This window comes from Grammomys surdaster, unplaced genomic scaffold (genome assembly GCF_004785775.1).
Source record: "Grammomys surdaster isolate TR1022 unplaced genomic scaffold, NIH_TR_1.0 125941, whole genome shotgun sequence".
NCBI classification, from domain to species: domain Eukaryota; kingdom Metazoa; phylum Chordata; class Mammalia; order Rodentia; family Muridae; genus Grammomys; species Grammomys surdaster.
The window spans coordinates 1,651,591-1,674,245 of NW_021620763.1; the positions used below are offsets into that span (position 1 = coordinate 1,651,591).

Genomic DNA, 22,655 nt, shown 5'->3' on the forward strand with positions numbered 1-22,655 from the left:
AGGGATGCATGTGTGCGGGGATGCATGTGTGCGGAGATGCATGTGTGTGAGGGATGCATGTGTGCGGGAATGCATGTGTACAAGAATGCATGTGTGTGAGGGATGCATGTGTGCGAGGATGCATGTGCTGTCCCTCTCTGGAGAAGGTCACTGCAGAGGACGAGGAAGAGATTGAAAGTACATTGAGCAGAACTCAGAACAACACTAAGATCAAAATGAAGCCCTTCACCTCAAGGACCACCTTAGTCTTGCACTCCCCACTGTCCTAATGGCTGCTTGGTTCTCACATAGTGCAGAGAATACTCTGCCATTGGAGACTCATCCCCAGCCCTGTGTTCAGTTCTTAAAGTGGAGTGCAAAGGGAGTCTTGGAGAGTGGGGGCAGTACAGGGCTTCAGCTGTCTGGCTAAGGGTTACTCAGTCAGTGAGGAGTGAAGGTCTCTGAGCCTCTGTGAGAGCCCTGGGATGCCACGTAGTCCTCCAGGAATCCAAGGCAGTCCCTGTCCTTGCGTTCAGGCTATTGTAAATAATCCTTATAAGCCCATTATCTTAGCAGAGTGCTGGGAAAGAGACTCAGAAGGGCAAGATAAAACAGAGCTGTGGTATTTAGTACAGCATGGCTGGTGAACAGCTTCAGGAGCTGCAGATGTCAGGACACACAGCACAGGGTGAAGGGCCAGCATCTAGGTTGTCAATCTGCACTAGAATTCTAGCCAGACTATGGCACATGTCATGCCATTGTGTGGCTCGTGAGTTTCTGTACCATGTTTGTGACCATGGAGGTCAAACAAGATGAGAGGAGTGAAAGCCCTTGCGTGTTGCAGATGATTGATCTTTGAAACAGCCGGGATTCTGCATCTGAGGCACTGTGTTCTGTTCAGCTCCCAGCATGCTCCTTGGGTATGAGTCTTATCGCCTGGGCTCCAAAATGGTAGCTTGGAGCTATCATCTGCTGAGTGTCCAAGACAGCAGCTGAAGTGCAGGAGCTCCTGAGGATTTTAAGACCCAGAATATCTTAGCTGAAACCTCATTTGAAAAACTCTGCCCCATAGGGAGGACATTGCTGTAACACAAGAGACCAGTTCCTTAGACCTGGGAGAGGGTTCTCTCTCTCTCTCTCTCTCTCTCTCTCTCTCTCTCTCTCTCTCTCTTTCTCTCTCTCTCTCTCTCTCTCTCTCTCTCTCTCTGTATGTGTATGTGTGTATGTGTGTATGTGTGTATGTGTGTGTATGTGTGTATGTGTATGTGTGTGTAACCAATCACTGAATGGGGGCCTCAGAAACTTTGACCTCTCATTCATGGTCATCATCAAACCTCCTACGTTTCAGAGAGAGGGCTCCTCAATTTCCTCCCTCCCTCCCTCCCTCCCTCCCTCCCTCCCTCCCTCCCTCCCTCCCTCCCTCCCTTCCTTCCTTCCTTCCTCTTTCTCCCCCTCCCCTCCTCCTCCTCCTCGTCTTCTTTTTTGTAAACTAAGGACAAACAGGAAAAGCTCTGTGTACCCCAAACCTAAATCTCAGTTATAGGTTATAGCATTCTCCTCTTCCAGCTACTGATTGGCTGGGATATTGGGAATGCCAGAGCCTTGGAGAGGGGAGGAAGCCATAACAGTGGGAGCCTTGGGGAGTGCAGGAGTCAGCAGATTTCCCTGGGAGGGCTACCTTGACTTGCCATTGACCTGACTCAAAAAGACTTCTCATTTGAGCCACACTGTATTCTGTGAAAACCCCTCACTCATTTTTGCCCCTTTTCACAGCATCCAGCGAGCAGCCTTGGTGGTCCTGGAAAATTACTACAAGGACTTCACGATCTATAACCCGAACCTCCTAACAGCATCCAAATTCCGAGCAGCCAAGCACATGGCTGGCCTGAAAGTCTACAATGTAGATGGTATGTGCTTGAAACATCTGTGGGGCGTGGGGCCACAGTCAGGTGGCTCTGTGTGGCTTAAACCTCATAGTGCTTCTACCTGTGCTCTGTGCTTGCCTTATGGTCTTTTCTCACTTCAGAACAACTTCTATTTTTAGTTTAAATGTAGATGAACATGTTTCCCAGGGGGATGCCAGTTTATGGTCTACATATTTGGAGAGTTTGATCTGAACAGTTTACCCATTAAATGAGGATGCTCTCTCTCTCTCTCTCAGAGGGCATTAGGCCGAGAAATGTTAAGAGGAGCAGGAGTTGAATGACAATCTGAAGTGGGAGCCAGACTCACCAAGTCAGAGCCCAGTTTCATTCATGGTGTCAGGTGCTCAAGTGTGAGAAACAGGACTCCCTGTCACGTCCTGCTGAGCACCTGGGCTAAGACAAGGGCTTTGCAGACTCCCGAAGAGATTCATGTTGTCAACAAGTCAGCCGGTTTATGTAGGTATCAGTTTTTGGTAATGGTATTGGGTCTAATTTTTTTTTAATTTGACTGGTAAGCCTCACCCTTGACGGGAAAACTTAGCTCTCCAAGTCACCTAGAAGAAAGCATTAGGTCCTGCCTGTGTCTTTGTGATAAGCTAAGTCCATGCTCAGGGTGACACAGGACTTCTAAGTCGCTTCACACATGGGGCGCGTTGAGGTTGCTGGGCTTCGGTGTTTGGGGCGATAGCCCCCGGCTTAGCTTGTGTTCTTGTGTGTGATCACTGTTAAGTGTCCCTTGACGTCTTTCTTTTCTCTGTCTGTCCTTGTTCTCCCACCCTGCCCATTCTCTCTCATTGTCCGCTGCATGCGATGTCCCAGCTGCCCTTATGGCCAAACTGAAACTTTGTGTAGCAGATGGTAAGTGACCTCTTCGGCACGCTCCAGCGGGTGTTGGTTTTGGCCAGCGTTTTCAGGGATGAGCAGTCTGCAGCCCTTTCAGAGTTCTTTTTCCATTTCCGCGTCAGACTGGGGTTAGGTCTCCTGGCTGCTGTGAATGTGGAGAGTACTGCGCAGGCCCAGGAAGTTACTTTTAGGATCTCCCTGTACTCCGTAGTGGGGTGGGTAGGAGAGTAACAGCAGACCACAGACCCTGGTGCTGGTTCTCTGTCCCGTTTCCTGGTGTTTGTGGTTAAAACTATCTACCATTCTCCTTTCATCAAAGGGCCCAGTAACAATGCCACCGGTCAGTCCCGAGCCATGATTGCCGCAGCCGCTCGGCGCAGGGACTCCAGCCACAACGAGTTGTATTATGAAGAGGCTGAACACGAACGGAGGGTGAAGAAGCGGAGAGCAAGGTTTGTGACCCCTGCACGCCTGGGCCCTCCTCCCATTGAACATTTTATTTTCGCTTTTTATTTTTTTAACTTCCAGCATTAATGTTCTGTTTGTATGCACGACCTATCCGACTGTTTACAGTCCACTTTACTCTCAGGTTTCTCAGAGTTTATGTGTAATCACCATCAGACATACCTCTGAACACCCATCACAGGTGCTGGGCCCACTCACAAAGCTTACCTCACGGTCTGAGCCGGGGCCTGGGAATCTGCATTTAGAGCAGATTTCCAGAGGTTTTCTGTTGCTGCCCTTAGAGGGGGCCAGCCCCACCCACACTGTTTCCCAGTGAACTGAAGGTGACAAAGGTGGCTTCCCTTAAACCTACCACCTCATTCTTCCCATTCCTGAGTTGCTGGGGGGAGGGGTGGGGAGAAGTGGAACAAGGAGGCTGAAGCTCTTTCTCTCTCTCTCTCTCTTCCTTCCTTCCTTCCTTCCTTCCTTCCTTCCTTCCTTCCTTTCTTCTTTTCTTCCTTTCTTTCTTTCTCTCTTTTTTCCTTTTTTTTTTTTTGTCCAACCAGGCCTTAAACCCTCTGTATAGCTGAGGACAATGTTGAACTTCTTTTTAAAAAACCTTTTTTTAAACATCTGTGTGTGTGTGTGTGTGTGTGTGTGTGTGTATACATGTATGTGTACATGTACATACGCCACAGTGAACATGTAGAGACCATGATTTTGGGGGATTGGTTCTTTTTCCTCTACCACATGACTTCCGGGGTCAGATGCAGGTTGTCAGGCTTGGCCACAATCGCCTTTACCCTGAGCCCTTTTGTCAGCCTGGCTTCATGTGCGGCCTCCACCTCCTGAGTGCTGGGACACAGGCATGCGCGTGTGGTCCTGGGGATTCGTCCCAGGTCTTTGTGGTGATAGGCAAGGCCTCTGCTAACTAACGCTCCACCAAGCTCTGGCTCTTTAGCAGCTGTGTCTGCACGCTTGCTTTCTCTTTCCAGATGGAATGTGAGCAGAAGTCTTTTTTAACTCACCTTTTATTTGGAGACATCAAAGCACAGGTTAAAGTGAGCTTTCTGGGCTCATTATTGGCAGGATTGGGAGGCCCAGGGACATCACCCACCCACTCCCATCTCTGCTGTTGCTTTTCTTTCCCCCAGGCTCTCTGGAGGGATACAGTATGACAGAACCTGGGGAAGTTGGTGGTAGGCCAGGGTGCCACAGTGAACAAAGGCCCTCAGTGGACACTGCCTTGCTGACTGTCCCAAATCTCCTTCCAGACTAGTGGTGGCTGTGGAGGAAGCCTTCATCCACATCCAGCGTCTCCAGGCTGAGGAGCAGCAGAAATCTCCTGGGGAGGTGATGGACCCCAGAGAGGCAGCCCAGGCCATCTTCCCCTCCATGGCCAGGGCACTGCAGAAGTACCTGCGTACCACACGGCAGCAGCACTACCACAGCATGGAGAGCATCCTGCAGCACCTGGCCTTCTGCATCACCAACAGCATGACCCCCAAGGTGCGCTGCTGGGGTCGGGGTTGGGGCAGACAGATTTGGCCGGTCACATGACATCCTGTGTCTCCACTGTTGCTCAACGCATCATTTAAGACTTACTTTTTATTTTGATGTATATGTACTCATGTGTTTCTGTGTGAGCATCTCTTATGTGTGTTTGGATGCCCCCTGCAAAGGCCAGAAGACAGCAGTAGGTCCCCTGGAGCTAGAGTTACAGGTGACTGTAAGTCTCCTGATATGGGCAGAAGGAACCTAACTTGGGTCCTCTGGAAGAGCAATATAGTCTCTGTAAATAATGAGCCACCTTTCCAGCCCATCCACCTTATTTTTTAACACGGGGTCTCTTACTGAACATGGAACTTGATGATCCTGCTAGACTGGGTGGCCAGTGAGCCCCCGGGATCCTCCTCTCGCTTCCTCTCCAGCACTGCACATGAGGGGGTCCTAAGAATCTGAACACAGATCCTCAAGCACTGTACAGCAAGCACTGTAGCCACTGAGCCAGCTCCCCAGCCCACAACAATTGTTTTTTAAATCCATGTTTTGAAGGCTTCTAGATTCTATAACAGAGGGAAAAAAATTCCATCTTGAACCTGTACAGAGTAGTGGAGGGGATGGGCAGGACAGTGTGTCCATGCTCAGTGTGACAAGAAAGCATGTGTCCATGCCCAGTGTAACAGTGAAGCAGGTACATCTGCTCAGTGTGACAGGAAAGTATGTGCAGGCTGAGTACATGCTAAACTGACCCATTTTAACCTAGGTCGTCCATCAGCTGTCTGGCTGTACAACCTTGGGCAAACAGCTTCTGGTACTGTGCCTCAGTTTCCTGACCAGTGAACTGAGAATGTTCTTCATACCTCATTTTAATTCATGTGATAAAGTCATACCTATCATTTGATAAAGTCTGACTAAGCAGCTATCGGCTTTTTGGTAGAAATGATGCCACCACTTTAGATGTTGTAGACTTTGTTTTTATAGCGCCGTCTTTTGGATCGTGGCATTAGTACACTGTAAGGGATAGATATTGTAATCCTCAATGTTATTTAATAGAGGACTGGGGCCTCTGTTAAAGGGAAAGGGTGGATCTAGCAGATATCATGGTGGCTTCAGATTCTTGCCCGACCACTCAGTCGGTTTGTAGCTGTGCACAAGTTTTTCTATACTTGATCCCTCCCGTATAAAGCAGGGATATCTGCCTGACAGAGTTGTTGTGTGAGAGATGATGATAAGGAAGGCTATAGAACATGTAAATCACATTGAAGCGTGGATGACCCTGGCATTGATGCACAGGTGACATCTCATCATTCTTTGTTGTAAGGACATCTTACTCTTACACCTCCCACAGATGTCCATACTACCAGCTTGGGAAAGCCATGCAGGAATAGCCAATGAGACACTGTAAGGCTTTCTGTTTCTCTGACTCAGTAGTCTCTGACCCAGGAAAATATCCAGCACAGGCATTTCCATAGTCAGCTCAGTAGCCACGGGATCCTTGTCTGTGGAGCCTGCCAGCCATGGATGGAAACCTGTACCTCTGCACTGAGCGTGTAAACATGTACTCCTGTCACACTAAGGGTGTATAAGTGCTTGCCTGTCACACTGAGTACACATGCTTACCTGTCACAGTGAGCGTGTACACACTTTCCTGTTACTGTCCCCTAAATAGCACAGTGTAACAGCTTCTGAGCATCTCGGTGTAGTAGGTGTTGTCAGCCACCTGGAGATTATACATTCTAAAGTACAAAGGTATCTGCAATTTACATACAAATGTTGAACCAGGTTATATGAGAGACTTGAACATCAGATTATGGTATTATGAGGGGCATCCCAGAATCAGCTTTTCAATTAAGATCTGTACACACAACTCTACATTAAATGTGGGATGTCCACCCCCAGAATAGTATTCTATGTAACTTTGAACAGGAAATCATTTACAAATGCTAGCATGTCTAGCATGCTATGGTATATCATCTGTTGAAATGTGAGTGAAAACTTGAATATTTAGTTACAAAAGTCCAAATACAACAGGTTGCAAATAGAAAACTATGTACCTTTGTGCAGAGTAATAGCTTCTGGCAAAGAGAAGGGACAGATGGATTCAAGGCTACCTGGGCTATATAGTGAGTTCTAGTCCAACTTGTGCTACCTAGCAGAAACCTTCTCAGAAGCAAAAAAACAACCAATCAAACAAGAACAAAAACAAAAACAAAACTAGAGCTGGTGAGATGGCTCTTTGGAAAAAGATGCTTGCCCCCAAGCCTGAGTTCAAGTCCCAGAACTACATGCTGGAAGGAGAGAACTGACTCCTGAAAGTTGTTTTCCAGCCACACACAGCCATGGCATGCATATGCATGCATGCACGCATGCACGCACGCACACACACACACACACACACACACACACACACAAGGAGAGAAAGTAAACAAAGTAATTAGACCCCCCCCCAAAAAACCCACTATGACCTCCCATCCCCCACTCCTTACAGTTCTGCCTGATGTGTGTTCTCTCAGCTGCGACTATGTTTTTAAGGCAGAGATGCTTTGATACTAGACACACCTGCATTTTGGACAGCTGCTTTCTTCACTCAAGGCTTCTTGGATCTTTCATTCCATGCACACAGATCTGACTCAAATAGCTTCCACTGTGAATAGCTGCTCCTGATTCCACCAGATATGTAGATTTGCTGTACCACTTGTCTGTTGATGCACATTTGAATTAAGTTTCACGGGTTAAAGCCAGGGGTTGGCTGTTTCTGTGACTCTGATTTCACTGGAGCACAGCCGCACCTTCTTCGTGTGCCTATCACCATGGTTACACTGGCAGGCAGAGTGGAGGAGTTATGAAAGAGGATTGCTTAAAAAGCGAGAAGGTCCTGACCTCGGCCTAGGACCAAATGGATACATGCCAGTAGTCTTCAACTTACATTATCGGTTCATTCTTTCTCTCAACTAAACCGATTTATGGATTTAATTCTATGCCAGAATACATTAGAAAGTCACACTTTAAAAGGGAGAAGATGGTGATGACATAGTTCTTATCTTCTGTGAATTTGAAGCCTTGTGGGGAGGAGACAGCAAGTCAGCGTAGTTCAGGAAGTGAACTATGACGTGACGTCATCGCCAGTGATTTCAGGAGCTCTGGCAGAAGAATATGTTGATCCATCTGAGTGCTTCAAGGAGATAGTTTAAGATGTGAAGGGAAAGGAAGAACTTGTGAGACAGCTCTCAGCAGGAGGAATGGCACATAAGGATGTAGTGAAATCACAGAACTTCAGTTTCCTTGGTGTCCCTGGAGCAAGGGCTCAGGAGAGGGGACATGGGTCTGGACATCCCTAGCACTGGCCACACACGCATCAGTTCTGCAGAAGACAGACAGCACTCACTGTGTGCCTACTGTGAGTGCTTTGTGTTCACTGAACCTGGCCAACTCATGAGCAAGGTTGTGTCATCTCTGCCCGGAGAAAGGGCAAATGACTGAGCAAAGTCACTCAGCCAGGAGATGATAGAGCATGCAGTTCTGTCTGTGTGTTTTTCCTTGTCTGTCTACCTTGGATTCATTGACAACTCCTGTTCCAGGCACTCAGCCTGCCCTTGGGGCTTTTTGACTTTTGTGGGGGGAGGTGCCTGTGTTTTCAGGTGACATGTTACATCAACAGTGGTAGCCAATCTACTTCCCTCACCTCACTCTCTGCTTGTAAATTGCCAAAAGAGAATTTGGAAATCCAAGGAGTCTTCCTTTCCCAGAGAGGGTCTCATGGGGCTTCAGCATGAGAAGCTGAACTCTAGTCTAAGGTATCAGTGTAGTTGGGTAACATTTCCTAGGGATAAAAAAGATGGTGCCTTGCCACAAAGCACAGGAACTTTGAAAAAAACATTGTAACTTCTCCAATGTTCTTCCTTGGCTTTCAGGCTTTCCTTGAACGATACCTCAGTGCAGGCCCCACCTTGCAGTATGACAAGGATCGATGGCTCTCGACACAGTGGAGACTTATTAGTGACGAGGCTGTGACGAACGGGTTACGGGATGGAATTGTTTTCGTCCTTAAATGTTTGGACTTCAGCCTCGTGGTCAATGTGAAGAAAATCCCATTCATTGTACTCTCAGAAGAGTTCATAGACCCCAAATCTCATAAGTTTGTTCTTCGCTTACAGTCAGAGACATCAGTCTAAAATTTCTATACTTGTTGCTTTATGAAAAACAAAAGAAGAATATATAAATAGATATATATATATGTCCAGGGGGAAGTTCTTTTATAAAGATTTTTTTTTTAATTCTTCAATGCTGACTCAGACTGGCAGAGGATAGACCAGTATCCTTCGACCATCTGCACTTTATTTGGAAGGAAGCAGGAGATGTCCACCCTGACAAGCGACTGGTGGCATCTGACTTTGATAGATAGGACTTCTGAAGAAGCTGTTCCCTGGAGTTTCTGTGACAGCTGTAAACCAAAGTGTAACTGCTGTGTCCTCGGGAGCCTTGCCTTACAACTGGTCCCTGCCTGTGGCCCAGTACCACACCCGCCTGTACTTCTGGTCGACCCCCTCATTGGTTCTAGGGGGACTCACTTTATTCTGCTTCAGGAAATCAGACACTACACACCCAAATATGTGTTTGTATATGTAATTATACACATCACCACACCACCCTGGGGAGTGGTGGGCAGTCCAGGAAATGTCCACTCGCCTGAGTCTTTGTTTTTTTTGTTGCCTTATGTTGTGAAGAGAAAGAACCAAACAGAAAATGCACACTGCCGGTTTGCAGCTGTTAAGTGATTGGCTTTCCATTTCCCAGAGAGAGAGAGCCTATCTGCCCTGTTTCTGGCCCTGCTCCTATGTTGGCCCGAGGCAGGTAGCCCTTCCCTAGCCCTGGGATTGCCTACCTGGGCTTTACTCTAGTGGCCACTCTCCTGAGCATCTGGACCACAGCTGCACCTGGTGGGCAGCCCTGGCCAGGCTAGCGTGGCGCTCCAGAGCTGACAGGGACTTGGCTTTCCAAGTGTACCCACAAGCTCTTTGCACAGCCCCTCCCACAGTCTTTCTCTGGAGAAGTAGGATATGACCCTGGGGATCCATTCAGCTGCAGCACCTCCTTTAGGCTGCAGCAAGAATCCATCCACCCAGTCCTCCACACAAACCAGGAGAGACCAACACTGTGACTCCCAGTTGGCAGGTGCTCCTTGTAGCCATCCAATTTCCCAGGGAGACAAATATTCACAAAGCTCATGTGCCAAGCTATCCTGCCACGGGAAACCAAACAATGCCCACCACCCTGGCAACTACTGCTGTCCCATCCCTGTGGTTTGTGACCACCACCACTGTGCAACTTACCGCAGGGAAAATGGTTGCTCTGCCCTTGCTGTATAAATTACCCTTAATTATTGGTCAGGAAGAGAGAGGAGAAGAGTGCTGCAGAGCTGGGGAAAGGAGAGTAGGGAAGTCAGCGGTGCAGTCCAGAAGTCTCCTTCTGTCAGCATGTTGTAGCTGGTTTCAGAGGACTATCCCCTTGATGTCCCATTTGTAGACATAGCTGCCTCCTGGCAGAGCCCTGTGCAGAGGTGTGCCCAAGGAGCCATTTCCTGACACCTTGCAGTGAGCTATCCTGGTCTCTGCTTGCCTAAACCTGAAGCAATGCTCCACCAAGTCCTCTTTTCTTTCTTGGCTTCAGGGATCTCATTTTAGGAAAGGAGAAGGCTGGCGTCGTCTCTGTGCCTGTATACATGTACCCTTTCTGTTTACGCACTCCATGAAGCACAAGATTTTGTCTGTCATTAAAAAAAACAAACAAACAAAAAACCAAATTGGCATGGAATATTTGTGATACACCTGTACTTAGAAAAGCCAATGTTATTCTTTGTTCAGTAACTTTTAGCTCAGAAAGATGTACTAGAGAAGAGAAGGAAGAGAAACTTGCTCAGAAAGACGTGCTAGAGAAGGAAGAAGAACTCGCTCAGAAAGATGTACTAGAGAAGCAAGAGAATCTCGCTCAGAAAGATGTACTAGAGAAGCAAGAGAATCTCGCTCAGAAAGATGTACTAGAGAAGCAAGAGAATCTCGCTCAGAAAGATGTACTAGAGAAGGAGAAACCCGTAGACAAGACACAGAGCCAGGATGTCCCATGTTAACAGTGTGGCTCTGTTTGAGACACTCAAACATTGTAATTGGGTGCTTTGGTCTTAGTTTTCCGCTTTAGGTCCCTTCTACTGGAAGTTCCTCAGGATGTCTTTCTCAGGAAATATTTTAGGAGCTAAGGTAAGGGGTGGGCAGTCTGTGAGAGTCTAACTATGTGTGGAGGGTAAAGTCACAGCATAGCGGCTCTGCTGTGAATACCATGTGGTTGTTAAGTGCCATGGATGTGTATAATGTAGAGTTAAGGAAACCCTACTCAGCGGCATTTATAATACTGTGCTTCCAACCCTGGCTTAAATTATGGGTCTCCAAGGGGTTAAATTGGAGTCATGTGTTGGTATGTACATTCCCAGCAAGGCAAAGAAAGGTTTAAATTAAGAGATTAATTTATTTTCCCTCCTGACCCTTCTCCATCTACTTTGCATAGAACTTCAGACTTCCTGAAATTATTGTTTTGGTTGTAAATTGAATATCGATTTTTTTCCCAAAACGCTTAAGTTTGCATCGATTTCTGAAACAAAAAAACAAAAATTAAAAGCAGGATCCTTGGAAGTCTTTGTGCTCCCAGCATTTTACCAGCTCTTTTCAAAGTGGAAACGGTGTGGCGGAGAGTCTGCAGAAGAAATGCGAAGTCGCAGAGAGCTGCATCACACAACTGAAGACAATAAATTGTTATTTCATTTCTGCAACCCTCATAACCTACTCTTTTTAAAGGATGTAAATTGCTCCCCAAGGCTAGTAGGATGCATGATCCTATTAGAGGACACGGGATTCCATTACCTTAAATGTTTATAGATTTTTCCCCCATAACTTACAACCTAAGTTATTAAAATTCTAACATTAACTGTGAAAGAACTCAGTGAAGAGTGTAGGTCTGAGATTGCTGTCTTCCCCCTGGTGATTTTCATTATCTACAAAAGTAGACAACTTTTGTTCAGAAGTGTGTGCTTTAAAAAAAAAAAGCAATCTTTAATAGTCCTCAAATTGAATGTGCAAGAAGTCTGCACCATGGGAGCTAGAGTAGAGTTTAAGGTTATAAGGTTCACACATCCTTAGGTTATCCATGGAGTCAAAAAGGTTTTAGCTAAAGTTCACAAAGTAAGCCCCAGAGAAAATGCTTAGCAGTCATTTATCACCTCCCTCCCTTCCTCTAACCCTTCCTTTTGAGATCTGCAAGAAGACAGATTCTTTACAGCAGAGAGTGTGAAGTCAGTGGCCTGGGTATGTTTGCCTCATCACAATTCACTGTTAGGAATATAGGGCTTTCTAATGAATGGGGAGTCTGGCCATGCAGGTGAGTCTTAGAAAGCCTTAGGGTACTCACCCTTGCCATCCTTTGAGTCAGAGGTGGTGGTGACCAGTTCTAGTTTCTGTGTCATATTCTGGAGTGCATGTATTAAATGCAATAGCTTGCTTTAGTCAGAGACACTATTGCTGTGATGAAACACCATGACCAAAGCAACGGATTTATTTGGCTTATGCTGCCACATCAGAGTTAATCATCAAGAAAGTCAGGACAAGAACTTAAGTAGGGTAGGAACCTGGAGGCAGGAGCTGGAGGCAGGAACATGGAGGAGTGCTGCTTACTGGCTTGCTTCTCAAGGCTTGCTCGGTCTGCTCCCTTATAGTCCCAGGACCAAAAGCCCAGGGATAGTCCTATCCACAGTGGGCTGGGACCTCCTCCATTGATTACTAATTAAGAAAATGCCTTATAGGCCTACCTACAGACCAATCTTACAAAGGCGTTTTCTTAATTGGAGTTCCCTCCTCTCTAACTGTAGCTTGTGTCACATTGACATAAAACTATCCAGCACACAGCTCTGTCTTGTGAGTTCCTACCAACATACTGGACTCATGGAAATTAATCACCCACCCTCCCCACTGACAATCATTGATCCTGTGAACCAACAGAGTGGAGACCCTGGTTTGCCCGCCAGCCATGGCCCTGCCGCGAAAGACTCCCTACAGGTAAATGCAAATCAGGGAAAGGGAGAACTTTTTCCCACCTGAATTTCTCTGACTGTGTGTTGCCATGTTTGCATGCTGACAGTCATAACATCCATGTGACCAGTGACAGGTCGTTGTGTGTCTCGTTTGTACATGTGTGTATGGCTGAGCCTGTGACTCTACTTCTCTGTTCAAGACCGTTCCTCAGAGTTGGCTCCTTTACTCCTTATACTGGCTTCTCCACGAAGACCTGTCTGTAGGTGCCTGTTGTCACCTTGTAGGCACCCATTAATTTCTTTCTTGCATCGGGATCTCTAAGACCTACAAACAGCAAGAAACAAGACTGAAAAAGGGCAAACTTGGGGGGAGGGGGTGTTTACTGTTCAAATTCACTACCCTGGAAGCCTCCCGTGCACTAATTTAATGCAACCTTTAAAAGAAACAACCAATGATTAGTTATTAAAATTGACAGGAATGTCTCTATGATCATTTAGAGAGCCCTGCAGCAGAGACCCTACGATTATAATGCAGCATAATGTATTTCTGGGTAATGTTTGCTCTTTATGGATCTTGTTACATCAGAAAAACAAACAAATCGCTACTGTGAACTTACTAATATGTAACCTTATATCCCATTATAAATAAAACATGCCTTGTTTTTAAGCCCACAGTGCAGTTCTTGAATGGTACTCAGAGTCATGAGCTGACACCAGTTGGACTACATTGAAGCCACCTTTAATCGAATGGGTACTCAAGAAAAAAAAATCTAATCGGGGACCACATTTCGTGATTAACTTTTTTGGGTTAGTGTATAGAGTGATGGATTTCATTGTTATATTATTCTAATGAAAATGAATGGAGTCCCCATTTTGACAAAATATTGTATTTTCGTCATAGGGAATGGGAAGAGGAGAGGAGGAGGGAAGGGGAGGGAGGGAGAGAGGAGGGAAGGGAAGGGAAGGGAAGGGAAGGGAAGGGAAGGGAAGGGAAGGGAAGGGAAGGGAAGGGAAGGGAAGGGAAGGGAAGGGAAGGGAAGGGAAGGGAAGGGAAGGGAAGGGAAGGGAAGGGAAGGGAAGGGAAGGGAAGGGAAGGGAAGGGAAGGGAAGGGGAGGGTGCTAGTACTCTCCAGCTGTTACACATGAGACACTGTCCAGCACAACTTGCCCCTCCCCACAGTCTCTTAATCAGGGATCCTTTGAATTGCAGATGAAAAAGTTGAAAGAAGAGACTTGCCTGGTTGGTAAATGGGATTTCAGCAAGTACTTAGAGCCCAGCCCCTCTGCTCACTCTCCCCAGAAGCATGATCTAAGTGGTTTGGCATTTCTGGGTGCGGAGGAAGGACCTGGAGACAACAGCCTCGAGCAGGAGCCTGAGACTGAGAATTCCTTGGGAGAAAGGTCCTTTCTTTCCCTTTGGATTTATACCACTTAGTCCTGTGGGAAGCCTCTCCACCAAGCTGACCTATTAGGATACATAATGAGAACAACCCAAGCCCTCCTCCCAGGAAAGCCCTAACCTGGCAGGCCTGGGCTGCTGCAGAGGAGCTCCCAGCAACCACGGCCATTTGCCTTGAACCTCTGCCTCTCCCTGCTGGACCTGACCAGACCAAGAGGCTTACTCGGCCTTTGGGCACAGGGGCCTGAGTTGGCTCTTTTAGGTGAGAGTGCTAAGTTAGTCCAGCTGAAATGTCAGATGTGATTGGCTGCAGCCCATGGGGCTCCGGAGCCTTTGGTCTGGTTCCATGATTCTGTTCTCAGCTTCTCTCCCCTTCCCCATACCTACCTTTTGGTCTGTGGGCAAAGTACACATAAAATAGAACCCAAGGGTCAAAAGGAAAGAAAAGAAGACATGTTTTACCTCTGCCCCACTGTCTGTAAGTTGCGATTTGGTTGTGCTGTTTGAGGAGAAGATGGACAGAGATGGAGGGATGGTGCTCACAGGGTCACTGCTTTGGGAATTAAGATGAGATTCCAAGGGTGGACAGAGAGTGGAAAGCTCCTGATGGAACAAGAGCATAGGGCACTTTACTCCATCCTGTCCCATTTCTACCTAGCTTGCTTCTCCTATGAAACGCGCTTTACCGGTGGATTACTGTGGAATCAAGTCTCCCAGCACCATGGAGAGATTCCCAAAGCCTGAGGCAGTGCAGGCAAGGTGGCTTTCTCAGAAAAGTCCAATGATTCATTCGATGAAATAAAGACACTTTTGTATTAACTCCCAGGGACAAATGTAACAACCTTCCAAGCTTTTATCTTGAGTCTCTGATTCTTTTGACCCTGAAACAGCATTCAGATAAAAGCATTTGAGCATGCAAATTGTCTGGCTTTGCCTGTCTTTCTGTCTCTCTGAGCATTCAGGCATGGCCAGGTGCGTTCCCTGGTGAATTCATTCACGTAGAACAGTGATTCCCATCCTTCCTAAGGCTTTATTACAGTCCCTAATGTTGTGGTGATCCTCAACCATAAATTTATTTTAGTTGCTATTTCATAACCATAATTTTGCTCTGTTATGAATCATAATGTAAATATCTGTATTTTCTGTTGGTCTTAGGAGATTCCTAAGAAGGGCCATTCAACCCTCCCCCAAAGGGGTCATGACCCACAGGTGGAGAACTTCTGATGTAGGCGTTGTCAAACTGCCATTCTACAAAAACACAAACAACAGACCTTTTCGTTATGATATTGAGACACCTGACGCACAGTGACAAGTTCAGATCAACTTGTGTTATAAGTACTGTAGCTGGAAGCAGGCCGTGTACCTGGGAGCCAGGAAGGGAGATGTAGCCATTGCTTTCAGGTGCAGTTGCCCCTCAGTTTGAAACATAATTTAAATTTCCATCTCCTCTGGAACTCTGAAATTATGACCTGCTTAACGGAAGGTAATTTCTAAGTGGCTACTAATTAGAACAAGTATTTCCCAAAGTGCAGGACACCAGGAAGGATGCAGCAATGACAGACACTGTCCCACCCCGGGTATGAATTGAACTTTGATGAGGACCAGACCAGAAATACCTGAGCCAGGCCTTAGGAGAGAGTTTACCTGACAGGTGCTTTTGTTAGCAAGGATTTTAATCTCTGAATTTTGAACCCAGCATCGATCCTTATCTGGTAGAGTCAACAATACAAAATAGGTAGCCAGAGACCATATTACTCTTGAATACTTTAGTGTTGCGCTTTGTAACTAAGAGAGGCAGTGTTGGCTTAGCCTGTACTTAGCAGCTACCATGCATATATGACAATGCCTGAATGTACATTGCACTCTAACTGGGCATTTTTTATTGGATATTTTATTTATGTTTCAGATGTTATCCTCTTACCCCATCTCCCCCGCAACTGGACAGTTTTCAACATATAAATGACTGAATTACATGGCTCCTTGCCGTGAGCACAAATCTCTTTGTGTCAGGAAGGTTCGTTGTATGAAATGGACATCATCATGATGTTAGTGGAGAGGCTGTCCCTAATATCCAACGTTATTTGGGTTTCTTTTGGGTCCTTCATTGATGCCCTCACCACCTTCCAAATGAACTGTAAAACACTTTACACATTAAATATGCTACAAACTTGGAAAAGACATTGAGATTCAAATTGTCCACCGGCTCCCTTTCTGATGTGAATATCTTACTTTTAAGCTCTGTTTACTTCTCAGGGAACATTTTTAATCTTGATTTGATTTTCCAGCGATCTCACATGTTCCTGTGACAATCAAGGGACCTGTGATAGAGGAGGAGGGCAGTGAAGGGCAGTGATCAGAGTAGTGGAAACCAGCAGTTGTCAATCATTTTATGGGGAGGGAAATTCTAAGTGAACATGTAGCGAAAGATGAAATCCTTAGACCTGGAATCTCAAACTGGAAAAAAAGCCAACCTTGTGAGTAAATAAAAAAAGAAAGAACAAAACAAAACAACCAAAAAAAAAGAGAGACAAGGAAAGCAGGAGACCTGCCATGACTGGATAGGGGAGTGAGGTGTACAGAAGCTGTTCGGTAATTCGTTTTACCTTGATATTTGATTTTAAGTTATTGACTTCTTTAGATGAGGGAACTAGATTCATTGATGAAAAAAATGTTGCCGCTTTCTGCCTCTACCCTCAGCTTCCCTTCCCTTGCATGGAATGCTGATAGCACACACATTCTTGCCAGTTGCATGGACAGGGATCAGAGAGAAAGCAATTGACTTGGAGATACTCATCGTATAGATTAATGATAAGCTATTTCCTTGGGCCATCAGCCCAGATGCTCACAGTTCATAAGTTCACAAACAAAACCTTCTGGAAAAAAAATTAAAGCCACATGCAGACGGGAGCAAAGGCCCGTTTCTCTTTCAGCCCTTTCCCGGGGTTGTAGCTGCAGAATGTGGGGGAGTTTTGAGAATCTCAGATGATAAACTATCATATTAAAGAAGTGGGGTGAAGACGTCAAGACAGCAGTAGGGAAATCCTAGAGCAAGAGGCAGGGCCTGCTGGCAGTCAAGTGCACAGACTGGATCTCAGCTGTAGGAGCGAGGAGGCTACTCACCATTAGTGCCAGTGTGCCGTGGGAGCATCCTCTAGTTACAGGCTCATGTTCCAAAATTAGAGCTGACTTTTGGCACTGCTTTCTGGGTCAATGTCCAGGTGTTTCTGTGATCTAAGTCTTCATAATATTTCAGGAAATATGAAGGTGCACTTTTCAGAACTAAAGCTGGGTGCTTCAGACATTTTTTTCTCTTTTGCTTCTCTGCTCAGCTGCCCCATTTACAACCTGCTCATTCTTGCCTTCCCTAATCTATATGCAATAAAGTTTAGGAGCCTATTGGACTATAGACTGTTAAAAAAAACACTGTACTTTCTAATGAGTGAGTGGATGAATGAGAACATGAGGTACACTCAGCATCAAAGCACTGACCACAAACTAGTCTCACATGATTACATAGGAGGAGTGTCAGTGCTGATGGCAGTCCCAGGATTATCACTCTGACTGATAGTTATCGATAAAGAGTTAAGATTATTAAATATCACATTGGTTCCAAAGACTCCTCTTAATCCATCTTGCAAATATTTCATTCTGCAAGGTGGCTGTGGTCATTCTGTTCTTACATGGCATGACATTCCCATACTCGTTCCTAAGATGCTGTTCTGTCCCTCACAAAGGAGGACTGTGTTTCTGTAGGACTTTGCTCACTTGAGGAAAAAGTTCATCCTACATTGCAAACATCCTCTCAGGGCTGAGGAGGTTCTCTGGTCCTGTTTCTGTAGCAGTATGCTATCCTAAACTAATCCAAGCAGCTGATGCCATGCTACCAAAAGCTTTTGGTTAATATTCACTTTCAACAATCACTGGGTTTAATTTGTGTATTTTTAATGGGATAATAGCCATGAAGGTCAAGTCGTTTCATGCTTACAAAGTTGTCACAAGATTTATTGCTTGCTTACCCAAATTTGGGCAGAGTAAAGTGGCTATCAGACCTATATGTGAGGAGCATGTACCAATGAAAGTGAGATTATGTATACTCTGCACAAGATAGAATAATGACTCCTCACAGGGTGGCAAACATAAAGACCTGAAGACCGTAGGGGTCACAGTCTCTTCTGGAAATGACAGGATCTTTTCAAGTTCTGAGATGGAGTTTCATCAACATACACTGAAAGGGATTCTTTGTCCCAGATAACACACTTAATCTTACTCTTCTTGTTAACAGAATAGCAGATCTTGTGTTTTTAATTAGCTCACATTTTTAGTTTTCTTTGAGTTGATTATGAACTCAGAATGAGAAGATAAATGGGTTCAAGCAATAAAAAGAGTTACTGAAAATTTACTTGAGTCTGTCTTCAGACATGCTCTGAGGGAAAAAGAATGCAGTGTTTTGGTCCTTAATGCAAATCCTTTTAAGTATAAAATGAAGTGTTATCTGTGACAATGCAGAGTGTTTGTGTAATCCTGAGAAGTTGCTCGAGCCCTCTATGCCTCTCTTTATTAAGGACAGTAACCAGATGAATCTTCTAATCTGCTGTAAGGATTAGCTGTGATAACATGGAAGACATTTAGCACTGTATTCCAGGCATATAAGAAAGTGCTCAACCTATGTCAGCTCAGAGGGCTCAGTGCTTACTACACAGCACCGTCCAGACAGAACCAGATGGACTCCCAGAGATCCTAATACAGGAACATCAGAGCACAGTTTCAGCTTCATCCATATTTCTAGGCCTCTGAGAAACCATATCTTCCTGGGCTGAGAAATAGACCACTTTTGCAATGGACTCTCCCCCCGCCCCAACTTCGTGGCTACTTGAAAGTTTTAGCATTGAGACCTTGTAGGACAATCACTTCCCTAAGAGTTTGCTTGAGCTGTGGCTGCACTTGGGAAAGTGGAACACAGCACAGCCTGCTTACTTTTGTGAGGGGAGAAAATTATATTGAGGCCATGCATTATAGACTGAATTATGCATCCTCAAAATCATGCATTTGAAGACAAGGCCCTTTCTGATGATAATTACAGTTAAATGAAGTCACAGTAGCAAGCCCTTAATTTGATAGGACAGGCATCCTTCTAGAAGAGAATTATCTATCTACTATTATAGATCTAGCTTCATCATCTATCTCTATCAGTTGTCGTCTGTCTGTCTGTCTGCCATGTACAAACAGAATGAAAAGCCACAAACAGAGCCATCAGCAGGAACCAACATAATTGGCAACTTGGCATTGGTATAAACTGTGGAAAGGCAGACTTTTGCTGTGTAAGCCACCCAGATTGTGGCATTCTGTTGTAGTATGCATGTGACTATCCTCAAAGACTTGTGTATTGAAAACTTGATCCCTGCTGCAGCTATATTCAGAGACGGGGCTCTAGAGGTGACCAGATCTTGAGGGGACTAGCCTCATCTTGGCCCATTCTGAGTTCACAACTGTGTAGACTATTAGGAGAATGGAAAGTAGGTCACTGGAGGGAGGAACACTAAGGGATAATTTGGAATCCTGGTCCCTCCCTCGTTCTCTGTGATTCCTGATTGCAATGAGGCATGCAGCTGCCTGTTACAAGATGCTGCTCCAGTGTCCTTCTGCCATAACTCTAGCTGCAGGCTGTGGAGGCATCAGATCTTAAACTAAAACTCTGATATTGTAAGCTGAAGTAAAATTTCCTCCTTTAAGTTGTTTCTCTCAAGTATTTTGTTTAACACAGTGTGAGGCACCTTATATTCCCTGTAAGCTCCACTGCTCAACACAGCTAGGGAATAACAGTTGTTTGGCTGACCAGTGTTCACATACTGACTCAATAAAGAAGCTCTGCTTTGTGATGAGCAAAGCACCAAGTGCTTGGAATACAAAGACAAGTAAATGTCTTGTCTCTTAAAGCCTGCATTTAGTGAAAGGATGGCTGTGCAATGCCTTACCAGTTAAATAATAAGTTCTGTGACCACGGGTGTGCACCCAGTGTTGTGGGAGCAGAGGTGAACAAAGCACTTTCAGGCACCTAGACAATAGATAGTAATAGCACTCATCCAGGCTGGGACTTCACGAACAGGACAAGCTTAGAGGGGAAAGGGAATGGGTACAGGCTTTGTTGTGTTGGATTTGAAGTTTGCAGCTAGAATCCAAGTAGATTGAATGCCAAGGTCAAAGTCCAAAGATGAAGGGTAGAGACCCATAGTGGGGGTCATTAACACTTGGGTAGTGGTTGATGGATGTAGATATTCATGCCTGGAGACATGGATAGCACTGAGAGACACAGTGAAAAGCTAACCTAGAAGGGCAGACAGAGGAGCAGAGAGGTAGAACTGGAGCCAGACAAAACCAAACAAACTCCAGAAGACCGAGTAGGAGCATCAAGATAGCCTCGATCTTTTCAAAACATGAATTTAATGTCCATTAGTTTATTACTATTCCATAAAAGGACTGTCCCAGTTTCAAACACAACACCACACGGAGTCTTCTCCATGTTAACAGATTTCAAAAATAAATTAAAACACTTAGCAACTAAAACTACCAAGCACAAGGTTACTTTCAGACAATTCAAAAGGCACTTGGGGATTCTTTTTTATTTGGTGCCTCGGGGCACTGTGAACTCTAAATGATTGCTGCCCTGGTCAGCTGTGGGAGTGCGGATGAATGGGGAGAGTTAATTGACCATTGGATAAAGCAATTGTAACTCAGAACGGGACAGCCCACTCTGGGGGCAGAGAGGGTGCATTCAGTTCCCAGCTCACTCTAGACAGCCAACAGACCCATTCAGAGACCTAAACAGTCTCCATCAGAAAAATGAAAAGCGTTTGATCCTTCAGCCTCTCTCCTCTCTCACCACTGGTGAATATATGAGGCTTGGCAATTAATGGGATGTTCATAGAGCTGGGTGACCCACACACAGCATCTTATTTTCCAGAAATGAGGGCAGTACCCACCCATTTCAAGGCATTCCTAGTCACCATACAGAGGCTTGGGTTTGAGTTCACAGATGCTCTAGGTTTGAGGGATGAGTTAGATAATCATGTGGCCTTCCTGGGCTCTGATTAGAAGGCCACTCCCTGCTTGTGAACTAATAGCAAGCTGTCAGTTCTGTCACCATCTGAATCAAAGACAGTAAGTAAACTTGAGTAGAGGTGTCAGGAAATACAGTCCCCAGACTCCCAGAATTCCATGACCCCTGATTGTCTAGCAAAGAACAAGAGCTGTTTGTTCCTCAATGCTTAAAAGAAGTCAGCGTGGGAATCACTCCCCTTCTGTCCCTGCAGAGTGGGCCTGCTGGGTTTGGAAAGGCATTCACTGAAATGTACCGCTCTAGAATGGACTAGAAAAAGATGCTGGAGAAAGGAAAAGAGCTGACTAGGTGTGGGCACCACTGCTTGCTGCCTCCTTGGGCTGTCTGTATGGTACGGGGTAGTTGTGATGTCACTCTGATCAGAATCACTCAGAGCTGGAGCTACTCTTCATCATCATCATCATCATCATCATCATCGCTGTCATCATTATCCTCATCAGAATTATCGTCATCATCGTCGTCGTCATCATCGTTGTCATTATCACCATCATCATCTTCATCTTCATTGTCATCGTCTTCAGTGTTGATCTTTCCAGAAAGCACATCTTCAATCCAGTCTTCCAGCTCCTCAGCTGTGGGCAGGTCATCATCATCTGGGATCTCCATCCAGACACTGTCAGCCTGCAACGAGGGACAGAATGGGCCAATGAGTAAATGGGTGGCTGCTGAGGCAGAGCAGCATTTTCCAAGAAGCTGTGTTGAATGGGCCTCCAAGTCTCTCAGACCTATCAGGAATACATACAGAGAGACAAATGGAAATGCCAAGTTGCAGAACGGTCTTTCACAGTATTGTTTCAATGAAAGTAAAAGAAATCTGTATTCTACTACCCAAGAGAATACATATGTGCACACACACAAAGTTAATTATTAAGTAATTTTCATTCAGATTTTAAAAGTGGTTCACAAAAATCAAGAAATGTGTAGATTGCTAGGATGCAGGTGAAAAGACATTGCTAATTGGTCCTATTCACAAAGGGATCTGCCACTAGCTGGGGTGGGAGGGCTTTCATTATTGCTCTTTCTCCCCACTGTTGGCCTCATTGAATCTGCCCCACTTCTGTCTTGTTGCATACCAGATGTCTGGACTGAGTCTAAATTTCTTCTTACTCTGTCAGATCACCTCACTAGCCCTTCCCACCCTCAGTTCATCAGTGCTTACACTTCTGTCAGGAGGTTTCCCTTCTGTTATCAGGGTCACTAGACTGCGGAGTGGGTGGCTGCTAGCATGGGCTTCTGGATGGCAATCTCTTCATCCCCCTTAGGTAATGGTTGCTCTGGGCATGAGTTGCCTGTGTAATAAGGTCTTGTTCTTTAACTTGGGTACAAGAGAATGTCCTTGGGTAGAAAGTCCTAGGTCAATGAGTTGGGTTGGGCTAG

General features: G+C 45.6%; 2 protein-coding genes across 3 annotated transcripts in view; one reads left to right on the plus strand and one right to left on the minus strand.

Annotated features, from left to right (window-relative positions):
- Vangl1 (VANGL planar cell polarity protein 1) overlaps window positions 1-13,432 on the plus strand; it is a 49,689-nt gene extending 36,257 nt beyond the window's left edge. Inside the window, exons 5-8 of the mRNA XM_028753027.1 lie at window positions 1,753-1,886; window positions 3,067-3,199; window positions 4,466-4,700; window positions 8,606-13,432. Coding sequence (XP_028608860.1) covers window positions 1,753-1,886; window positions 3,067-3,199; window positions 4,466-4,700; window positions 8,606-8,866 — 763 coding nt within the window. The 3' untranslated portion in view covers window positions 8,867-13,432. The remainder of the gene's footprint in view (window positions 1-1,752; window positions 1,887-3,066; window positions 3,200-4,465; window positions 4,701-8,605) is intronic.
- Window positions 13,433-20,583: 7,151 nt separating this feature from the next.
- Window positions 20,584-22,655, minus strand: part of Casq2 (calsequestrin 2) — a 64,449-nt gene continuing 62,377 nt past the window's right edge. For both annotated transcript variants that reach the window (XM_028752991.1, XM_028752990.1), the window contains one exon: window positions 20,584-21,899. In XM_028752991.1, the coding sequence (XP_028608824.1) occupies window positions 21,660-21,899 (240 nt within the window). In that variant the 3' untranslated portion in view covers window positions 20,584-21,659. The remainder of the gene's footprint in view (window positions 21,900-22,655) is intronic.